General features: G+C 36.2%; 1 protein-coding gene across 1 annotated transcript; it reads left to right on the top strand.

Annotated features, from left to right (window-relative positions):
* Positions 1 to 7,852: 7,852 nt before the first annotated feature.
* LOC145056937 (protein NTM1-like 9) lies at positions 7,853 to 10,344 on the top strand. The gene is made up of 5 exons (XM_079004668.1): positions 7,853 to 8,145; positions 8,533 to 8,822; positions 8,894 to 9,400; positions 9,484 to 9,753; positions 9,907 to 10,344. The coding sequence occupies exons 1-5, from the start codon at positions 7,995 to 7,997 to the stop codon at positions 10,174 to 10,176; spliced, it is 1,488 nt and encodes a 495-aa protein (XP_078860794.1). The 5' UTR covers positions 7,853 to 7,994; the 3' UTR covers positions 10,177 to 10,344.
* Positions 10,345 to 11,612: the final 1,268 nt, after the last annotated feature.

The raw sequence follows: 11,612 nt of genomic DNA on the forward strand, positions 1-11,612 counted from the left end.
CAGTTTAGGTGCGGGGTTGTCAATCCCGTATAGATCTATACACAAGTATCACGCTCTCCCTCCAAGAGATTATGGTTTATAATACAGGACTTGAAATGCATACATAAGAGTACGTTGAAGTTTGAATATCTCACATTACTTAGTATAAATAGATTTACGATAAGAAAGTCTTTATTTCACTTTAGATGAAAGTATTTCGTTTTTCATGATGTATATGTAAGAATGTATGAATAACTTGCAAACTATATCCATTATAGTTTTTCAGAAAGTACGTTCCATTTGGTGAAAATAACTTGGTGATACACTAAACTTTATACGTAAAGATAGTTGTTGCATTTAAGTTTATATAAAACGATATGTTTTCTTGTATTATACTTGTATTCCCCCCCCCCCCCCCCCCCCTAAAATATGAAAAGACTTGAAAAGTAGGGGTATGAACTCACTTGTTAGGTTTGAAGAGAGTGGGACTAGAGTTGAGCAGAACTTCAACCACGGAAAGCTGCGTCTTCGAGCTTCTCGGGGATCTCAGTAGCGTAGAACCTTCGTCGGGGGCTCGGGTGCGGAAATCGAGGGTGTCGGGACGGCCTCTGGTGCTTGCAAGTGTGTGAGATTAAGTGTGAGTTTGAGAAATGTGTGCTAAAATCTGGATCTTATGCCTTCTATTTATAGGCCTGAAAATGCGAGTATGCTGGGCGTACCACCGGAGTACGCTGGGCGTACGCGTTACGCTGGGCGTACTTCGGTTACATTGGGTGTAACTTTGCGTCATGGCTTACGACTCGAGTCTAGCTAGGCGTAGAGCTGCAGCCGATGGGACTCGACCCTGCACCTGAGTACGCTGGGCGTACTCCTGAATTACATTGGGCGTAATCCTGGCTTCTATCTTCTAAATTCCGTAACTTTTGCGTACGGGCTCCGTTTTCGCGTTCTTTATATCCATGTGTAGGTGAGATTATGCTCTACGACTTTCATTTAGACTCCGTCGGCTAGTTTTGACTTTATTTTTAATGCTATGTTTTTAATAGGCCGGGACTGCTAAAGTCCGTTAAAAATTCATAGTTTCTTTATCTGACGTCGGTTTTCGTTTGTCTTTTTATCATCTTACTCCTATTGTGGAGACCTTCAACTTTCGTTTAGGTTGCGTTAGCTAAATATCGCTCGGTGTTCAATTCGAGTTTTTAGCCCTCTACTACTATTACGAAACTTAGAAAATTCGTAACTTCTTCATACGAGGTCCAATTTGGGCAATCTTTTTATGTACGTTTATAGTTTAACGAACTCTACAACTTTTGTTTAGATACTTAAGGCTAAAATGTATTTTATTGTAATTTCACTTTTTACGTTGAATAGTGTTTTACCGGGTGTGTCGTAAATATTTGAGTGGTTATAGTTTCTTCAATATAACCCGGTTTCGAATGTTCTTTATGTTTTTGGAAACCTTGGCACAATATCTAACATTTGATGCATCCCAATTCAGATATTTGAACACTTTATTTTGAGGTTAATTTCGTTGATTCCAAATAATTTTTGTTGTATTTAACTTTTGAGTGTTACATTGCTTTTGGAAAAATATAAGGTTGTCACAGAGGGTTTTGTTCATCAGTCTGTTACGGCGGTGGATTTTCGTAACATATGAACTTGGTATGGTGAGGACCACGCCAATTCACGTCGAATGACGACGTAGGACTCTCTATAGAACAAGTGTTGAGTCGATTTGAAAGAGACGTCTATTATAATGATGGTGTATCCCGAGTGTGATCGACAGTGCATTCCGTGTAGGCTTTATAGTGTTTGATGAATAGTGACGATACTTTATATTATGATCCTTCTCGGTAACTCTATGATCGCTTGGCATATAAAATCATGTATAAATAAGATGAATAAGATGGCCGACGGAGTAACTCTGCCCTAAATCCACAACCAAACATGGAACAAAAATTAAGGCGGAATCTCTCACTCTAATTCTGCAAAAACTTAGCTATGTATAACCCTGATGTGTGTCCCAAGCCACCATAGCTCTCCTACACTGATTTATGGCCGTGAACGGGTTTACGACCATGATCGGGTTCACGGCCATGAACACCAGTCAGGCCGGAAACTGTTGATTTTTCAAAGGGAACTCGGGTTTTTCACATGATTTTTGGTTCCGAATCACATATAAATTTAATTATATAAAACTTAAATGATTTTCCAACCATAGAAATTTAACGGAACAAATAAAAATGTGAAATTTATTTAACAGAAAACGGCTAACTTTAACGGAAAAAGGTTCGGGTTGTCACACCTTAACTCCTAGTTTCTTACACCATTTTTCTTTAATGAGTTACCGCCCCCAATCACTACCTATATGAATTGAAAGTACATTACTATTTTGATTAAAATAATTTAAGAAATAGAAGTATAAGTATCAACAATTCAGATTATAAGTCCCAAAAACCAAGGAATGCTTAAAATTGGACTTAATTTGATTCGAGGAACAAATTAGCATTAAAACTGAGTATGTTAGGCAGAGCGCACCTCGCCAAGGGGTGGTCATGCCGCGCTTTCTGTATAGACAAATTCCAATCTCTTGTTTTGTTCCATTCTTTTAGCTTTAAGTGCTTAATTATTCCCCAACAAAATATCACAACAAGTATGAAGCCATTAAGCCACACCCATTAATTTGACTTAATCCATAAATCTTTCCCAATGATTTTGGCATCAATTGGTCATTAAACCGCATTATATGGATAAGTACTCAATTGACTAAAGGACTTATTCTCTTTACCACACACTTCCTCCATGAACATAAATTCAAATAGATCGATATATATGAGTATGATGAGTCTCTCAACCATCCAAACTAATGAATTGACCTTAAGAACATCATTTCTCTATTTTATTTCCATTTTACCCTTTTGTCCCAACAATCACTAGAACCCCACTAGGATGTGATGATTCTTCACGTTGAGCTTCAATTCATAAACCACAACATATAACCATGATCATAAACAATAAATACTCCTTATAACACCACCAATCACCATTAAGGTTCATAACTCAAACTTGTCCCCAAATCTCATCATTTAAAAAATGATTCTACCATTGTTTGAATTGTGTTATTTTATGAAGATTTGCAATCAAACATTTCTGAATGGTCATGGAATCATATAAATTTTATATTATTACATCATTATTATCATTGGAAAAATCTAAGGTTTGTGGAGATTTAGCAATTCCAACATCAAATCTACCATGGGATGATGGGTTTGAGTTAGAGACCAACATAATCATCTTAGCTTGCTTAGAACATAAAACCCTAGTCCTCAAATTAGATGAAAATCAAATTAAACTCCCAAGCAACATGTGAAACTCGAATGTATACACAAAAGGAGGAATAAGGTATACCTTGAACCTCTAGATTACTTCACAACTTGCACCAAATGAACTATAAAAGCTTGAGATCGAATCGTAGGATTTTCTTATGCTCGAATCACCATTTTCACAGCCCTAGCTTCTCCCAACATTTCCCATTTGTTGGACTGAAGAGTGCAAGGCTCTTAATTCTGAATTTTACACTTCTAACCCTCAAATTTTGAGTTTTTGGCAAATTTTACCCAAAGTTCTATCAATTGGGATGTAACTTTGCTAGTGTAAATCCCAAGTCCTTATCCATCCAAAACATGATCAAACTAGTCCTAAGTAGTTAAATGGGTCAAAGTCTAGGCATGTCATACTTTTGGTAATTCGACATATTTAGTCCCCAATTACTAAAATATTGCGAAATTATTATTCTAAACTTATGAAATGTTTTATTTTATTTCTAAAAAATATTTATTTATTGTTGTAAGTATTTTCACTCATTTATCCATACTTATATAATTATTTTTTTATTTGTTGAGTTATTTAAATATATAATTTTTAAACTTTTAGCCCAAAATTCGAGATGTTACAACCTTAGGACGATATCGTCCCCGGAATTGCAATATCTGGAAAAAGGTGCAGATAACACCTTTTCATATCCACTTTAGTCTCCCAAGTAAGGTTCGATCTCGAAGAGTGCTTCCATTTCACAAGTACCAAATCAATCATTTTTCTTCTCAACTTCTTTGTTTCTCTAGCTATGATTGCTTTTGGTTCCTCAATCAGTCTTTTATTTTTATCTATGTGAATTTCTTCAAGGTGAAATAACTATACTTTATTGCCAAGCCACTTTCTTAAATAGCATGCATAGAACACATTGTGAATGCCCTCCATCTCTTTGGGCAACTCAAGTCGATAGGCTTGCTTTCAAGGCCCAATACATCGAGGGTTCAATTTCCCTTTCTTCCCAAAATAAATTAGACCTCTCTAAGAGGATACTTTAAGTAAAACTTGATAACCCACTTCAAACGTCATCGGCTGATTCTTAAGATTTGCATAACTCTTTTGTTGATTTTGAGCCGCCAACATTCTTTCTTGGTTGATTTTTATTTTATCTGCAATTTCTTGAATTACACTTGGCCCTACAATTGGTCTAGCCAAAGATTAATCGGCACCTAGACGGGGACCATTAATTGTACCAGAATTTATTTAAAAATAAATAAATATTACCTTTATTGTAACGACCCAATTTTCAAAAGAAATTTTTTATTTTTAAATAATCAAAAACATTTTCCATAAACCATAAAATCTCAATACATTTGTTTTCAAATTCTTAACAATAAAAATATTATTCCAATCATCAGAGTGTCTAATAACAACGCCTAAGAGAGAGTGTATGCCGCGCCATCAAGCCTTGCCCTTATCCTTGGGCTCAGATGTACCTGAAACAAATCCACAAACTGTAAGCTAATGCTTAGTGAGTTCCCTAGAGCATACCCCACACACACATCCATATAAACACATATCATATTAGCTATAAAACCTACATATACCACATAAGCCATGCATACAAACATATAAGGAAGCCATGGAAACCCTCTAGGGTCTTACACCTAGTGCCACTGGAACCCCCACGCGGTCTTAACTAACTACCATGGGAACCCCCACATGGTCTTCCTGCCATGGGAACACCTACATGGTCTTCCTGCTGTGGGAACCCCCACACAATCTTTACAATCAAGAGATGAAATACAAACCACACAAGCAAATATACTAGAATGCCATGCAAACCCTCCAAGCTCTTACATATAAGTGCCTCGGGAACCCCACAAGGTCTTTCATGAGAATGTAACAAATAACTAGCATATCACATATCCCATAACCAACTAATCATAACTCATAACAATAATGGGCGGGCCTTGGTGCCTTCGACCCATTGGTATGGTGAGGAGACTCACCTCTCGTGAATGTTGAACGAACAAGATAAGATCAGATAGTCCTACGTACTGCTCCAAATCAATTGTCTATAATCATCATGTGATTAACTTTTCACAATCCCAAAATACCATAAATGCCCTCAAAGTCAACCCTGGTCAAAGTCAAGGTCAACAGTCCATGTTGACCTCAACTCGTCGAGTGTAACTCGTCAAATCGTCGAGTTACCTGAGTAACTCGTCAAATCGTCGAGTTACCTGTGTAACTCGTCGAGTTCCTCAATGTCCCGAAGACCGAAAACTTATGTAGATTGAAAACTCCAATCCTTCACTGAAATCACTCGGAATCTTGAAAACGGGTAAACCCTACCCGACTCGTCGAGTTGGATAAGGGAATCGACGAGTTCCTTCGGTTCTTTTTGTGTTCAGACGTTTTTAAGCTACCCTAAAGCTCCAAATTGTAGATCTATCTTCCTAAGGTATGGTTTCCACGTACAGTTGCAAACTTTACGTGCATGCAAGCTCTTAAGTGCCAAAACCAAGCTAAGGGAGGGGTTTTAGCCAAAGAGAAGGGCCAATGCTTGATAAATTCAATGACTTTATAACTCTAAGGACTTAGAGGAGTCCAAATCTGAAGCTGCAACTCCAAATCTTACCCAACACCCCGAATGCTTCACAAATATACTAAAAATGGCCTAAAACCCAAGAAAAAGGGGATCTAATGCTAGAATGATCAAGGAAACAACTTGTTACCATCAAATGGGTGCCCAACCGTTGTAGATGTTGGACCTACAATCTCCTTCCCGCTCCAAGTTTCTCAACCTTCAAACTCCTTCAACAAAATGAACTAAAAGGTCATGGATAACCTCAATGAGCGTTAATTTTGGTAAATTATGTTCATTTATCGATAACATGTTGATGACAATTGGAATATCAATGTTCATTACATTGAAACAAATGTTAAATAAAATGTCATTGCTTATTTCACATCATCCTTATTACTTGGTCAATCACCTTTATGGATGTATGAACATATATACTTTTTCAACATTAATTATAATAAAATTCACAACTAAAAATAAATAATTAATATTTGGCAAATAGTTTCTTACAACACATCCAAAAACTACAAAATAGAACTGAAAAACGGTTCATAATGTCTTTGTGATGTTGTTGAAACTTATGAGATTAGTTCTTTGAAGGTCATACAAGTAAATAGAGAGGTTGGCAAAGTTTTTTCCTAATCATGATATGAAGAACTCATTTTCTAATATTACAGGACACGTTTACGAAATCTTGGTTGTTAGTGAAAGAAAAGATGATGTGTAGGATATGTATTACAAAGATTATGAAATATGTATCAGAAATATATAAATACCAGGGCCGGTCCAAATATATATGAGGTCCGGGGCAAAAAAAGCAAAAAAGGCCCCTTAGGTCACTGGTCCAACCATATATGTTGTTGTGTCATGTCGTGTTTGTATTAGAAATCGACACGATAATAGCACATAACGTCGTATTCGTGTTCATGTTCAAAAGTCATGTATATTTAGTAACATTATATGTTGTTTTATGATTATTTTTCTCGTGTTCTTCATATTTAAATTAATTTTTTCACAAAAACTTATGTATGACATTATGCAAATAGTTACTTTTTGTTATTTTTGTCGTTCCATGTCTACTGTTAAACAACATATTGTGAAAATCTAATTGAAATAAATTTCCTCTTAACTTTTTAACTATTAAAAATCTTTCAATATGTTTTTCAGTTACATATATTTTTATTGATTAGCGTACCAAATTTAACATATATGAAATCATTGATTAGGTTGTTTAAAATAAAGGAAGACAAAGACAATAAATGAGAGACTCTTAAAAAAAATATGGTTTATTTTTTAACGGTAAAAGTGTAAAACAAATATAAATGATTTACATATAAAAATAATAATTAACAAAAAAGAAAAAAAAAAGTCTCACATTTGTGAATTCAACGGACTACAATGTTTATGAACTTTATTAGTTTGTCAACTACTAAACTAAAATTTGAATGTATTTTAAATAACTTGTGAGTAAAAGGATTCGAACTCCACCCAATTGTTTACATATTTGCTAAATGCATTTCCATCTCATCAAAATCAAAGTTTGTGTATCTATTTAAAATAAAATAGTTATATATTAAAATACCTGACAGAATTAATTTTGGGCCCCCCAAAAATCGTGAGGCTCGGGGTGGTCGCCCAACTTGCCCATCCTAATGTACAAAGACACTCCATAATGTATGTTCAGAATGTTTGTGATATACGATGGCATTCCAAAGTTTTAGTGCGTCAATCCGAAATTGATTACGTTGGTCTTGAATGTATGCTATCAGATTCCGTAACAACTTTACGTCAAATGTCACCATACTCACACCGGCTTCAGAGCGGTAGCATGAGGTGTTCCGGAGAAAATGGTTAGTTTCCGGGAAAAAGTTAAATTATTTTTATTATAAAGTGCCATTTATAAGGATTAATTTAATTATATCCCAACTTTTATCATATTTGTACAAAGTTAATAAGGATATTGTATCATTATTTGTTTTGCAACCATGGTTACTTTATAAAGAAGCCATGTTTCAAAAGTAGAATTCTTTTCAGCCATCTTTTTCATTTTTGCTTCCGAGATCAATACTAGGGTTTTGCTGCACATTGTTGCTTCTTCTGATCGAGAAATCGAGAAATGGAAGCACTACCGTTGGGTTTCAGATTCCGGCCAACGGACGAGGAACTTATCAATTACTACCTCCGCCAGAAAATCAACGGCCACCATTCAGAGGTTCATATTATCCCTGAAGTCGATGTCTGCAAGCTAGAGCCTTGGGATTTACCCGGTTTCTCTCCTTCTCACCTTCCTATTAAATCTACTATGTGCTTACATGTCTGCATCTCTGTGTTTTTCTCTCGCATCAGCATAGTTTCTGTGATACGATTTCGTCTTTAGAAGTTTTAACTTTTTGTAATCGTTTTATATGCATAAAATTGACCACACGACCCCAAAATCTGGAATCTCGAATTTGTTCTTATCAATCATTAATGGTCAATTGCATCTATTCATGGAATATTAGTTAGGTGATAGTTAATAGTACTTGTCGTTTATCCACTTGAAATAGATTATAGATTTTTCAGATTTCGCTCTCGTATCTCCTCATCTCTTCTTAATTCCAACTAGACGAATCAATTTCTACTCTTAACATGTTCTATATTCTATACATCTACAGATCAATCAGTTATAAAGACGGATGATCCAGAGTGGTTTTTCTTTTGTCCTCGGGACAGAAAGTATCCAAATGGCCATCGATCAAATCGTGCCACAAATGCTGGTTACTGGAAAGCTACAGGAAAGGATAGAACGATAAAAACTCGTGGTCGATCAGATGCTAAGATAATCGGCATGAAGAAGACGCTAGTTTTCTACAGAGGTCGAGCTCCCAAAGGCGAGCGCACCCATTGGATTATGCATGAGTATCGTCCCACAGAAAAAGATCTCGATGGCACAAACCCTGGCCAGGTAATTGTTTCTGTTTTCCATTTTCAAAATTTCTATACGCATCTCTTGATTTCTCAGTTCATGTAATGCAGGTAGCATATGTTCTTTGTCGTTTGTTCAGAAAATCAGAAGAAATCATGGATGCCTCAAAGTATGATGAACCGGAACCAAGTAGTTTATCTCCTACACCACATAAATCATCTCCTGAAAATGCATCTTTTGATTTCCTACAACCACCATCACCACTGGATCTTCAAACAAATGGAATCGAGCCTGTTTGTTTTGAAAGCAGGGTTGCTGACGTGGACAAGATTCCAGAAATCGGAGCATACTTAGATTCAAGATTTGCAAATGATTTTGGTAGTGATGACAATGGGCTAGGTTTCCAAGATGGGACATGTGAACCGGATGTATCCCTTTCAGAATTGTTGTCACTCCTACAAAAGGGTAGTGAGTCATCATTTAAAGATCCATGTAGTCTGAAAAATGAAGAAATGGGAAGTGAAACATTTATGTCTGGACCATTTCAGACATCACATCAAATATTTCCTGTTAATTCACATATGATAGACAATGGATATGATTTGCCCCAAAAACAGGTAACAAATGACTCATTCCATTCCATTCCTTTGTGATTCCATTCCATTATATCAATTTTAATTGAAGTTTTCATGTCTTTCAGATTTTAATGCCTCCAAGATCTTCTGAATCAACTAGTGGAACGAATGCTAGTGGGAGTGGGAGTGGGAGTGGTCAAACGGGTCGACCTGACATCAAGATCCGGACCCGTCAATCTCAAACGGATCCAAATCCGGAACATGTCATGGGGCAGGGGACTGCTTCTAGAAGAATCCGTCTGCAGATTGATTCTTCTTCTGGATCAAGCAGCCATGGTGATAGCTGTAGCAACGACCATGAGAATGAAGAAGAAACAAGTTCATCAGTATCTGAGGTAATTCCAAATCTTTCTCACCCATGTTTTGTCATAATGGAGGGGCATTATCGTCATTTCAACATTTTTTTTAATGGAGGGGCATTATAGTCATTTCACATTTTTTTAATAATGGAGGGGCATTATAGTCATTTCAACATTTTGGTTATACAGGTTTGTGACACTGGAGAAGACACTGGGATAACTTCAAATGCATACAAAACTGATCAAGGAGAAGATGAACGGCTGAGATCGAAGAAGAAACAAGAGGGGGGTGTTAGTGTTATTTCCAACATTCAAATCCAGCCGTTGATTTTGGTGAAGGCATACTGTGGTGGACATTTTCTGAGGTCTTCCTTGTTTAAAATAATCAGCGTATTTCTTGTTATATTTTTAATGGTGATTTCTTTAGGGGTTGCAGAATGCCCTATTTTCCTTCTTTGATTAGATCAAAGATGATGATAAAAATTTGTTTATATGCAAACTTAGGTTTCATTTCAGGTGTTATGTAATTGAGTTGAAATTCATGGGATTGGTTTGTGTAATGGTGTAATATTAGTTGCATGTATTGTTTCATGTGAAGTCAGGTAATTTGTAAAATTTTCGATCTTATTGGGCTTTTTTATGGGCCCGGTCAAGAAGTTTAGTGGGGCCCGCTCGTTATAGTTTTGGCCTTTTGGGTTCTTGATTTTTTTTATAACAAGTTTATAATATGTCATAATAAAATTGTTAACTACTTAAGCCTTTACATGGTCTAAACACTTTTTGTTTCCAACCTTCTAAATTATACTTTTAAATTACGTCTAAAGAAAAAGTGAATGAAACGAGTAATAAGAAGGGGAAAGGGCACACTTCCCGACCAGAAAGCAAAGTTCATATGATGTAGTGGAGAAATCTCCGATGCATGAGATGCAATCAAGTCGTGTCCTTTCTTTAATATAAGAATATCTGAAACAATTTAAATATAAAATCGAAAGCGCATAAAGATTAGTGAGTAACCTAAGATACTACAAACTATATATAACATAACGGACCTATTTTAACCTTAGGCGAATGTTATGAGCCAAATTATAGTTTTACAATCACTTTCTGTTATGTGCCAAATCATGTCTTTATTTGTAGAAGTGTTAGGAGCCATATTTTTGGTCTTCCATACCATTGCAAGGGTCCAAATCCTAGTTTTCGATGCAAATGTCAGGAGGCCAAACCCTGGTCTTTCATACAAATGATAGTGGCCAAACCCTGATTTTTCATGTAAGAGTCACAAAGGCAACTACCATCCTAAATAGTATAGTGAAAAAACTCATCTAAACTATTCAACATCAGCTCAACAGCCACCTCCACAACAACACAACTACCCAGAGCGACCTTATGCCAAATGAAGATCATTCCTTAGCCAAATACTTAATTCTACAAAAGTTTGACCACAAGTCAAACCGGTCAAAAAGTCAATGAACAAAAGTTAATTCAGCTAGTCACACGCCGTGGTGAACTTTTGGCCACACCATGTCTGCTAAATGACAAAACAATCGCGATGAGTTCCGCCACCACGTCGTGGGCATTCCTTGGCCACACCGTGGTTTCCGTCTGAATGGCTTTTCTTTATTAAGGGCTTAATACAAAAACACCAAGGCTCATAACATCATATCAGGTCCTTAATAGCTTCATAATGGATAAAGTTTCCAACTCTATCCATTAGGATGGTCCAAACAACCAGGATCTTGACTTTAAGTCTCAAAGGGACCAATAATGCATCTTTCTCAACTTAATCCATTAAGTCAAAGTCTCTAACCTTCAGATCTTAATCAACATGGTGTCTAGATGGATAAAGTTTCCAACTTTATCCATAATAATGCCACAAACTTTCAAGATCTAAACTT

The sequence above is a fragment of the Lactuca serriola genome, chromosome 6 (assembly GCF_051521515.1).
Source record: "Lactuca serriola cultivar US96UC23 chromosome 6, Lser_US96UC23_V15, whole genome shotgun sequence".
Taxonomy (NCBI): domain Eukaryota; kingdom Viridiplantae; phylum Streptophyta; class Magnoliopsida; order Asterales; family Asteraceae; genus Lactuca; species Lactuca serriola.

What these genes read in the sequence shown, in the direction of transcription:
- LOC145056937 (XM_079004668.1), top strand. Translation starts at nt 7,995, where the DNA reads ATGGAAGCACTACCGTTGGGTTTCAGATTCCGGCCAACGGACGAGGAA. An exon ending in AGAGCCTTGGGATTTACCCG is followed by an intron (nt 8,146 to 8,532) that starts GTTTCTCTCCTT and finishes ATACATCTACAG; the next exon opens with ATCAATCAGTTATAAAGACG. An exon ending in CAAGTTCATCAGTATCTGAG is followed by an intron (nt 9,754 to 9,906) that starts GTAATTCCAAAT and finishes TTGGTTATACAG; the next exon opens with GTTTGTGACACTGGAGAAGA.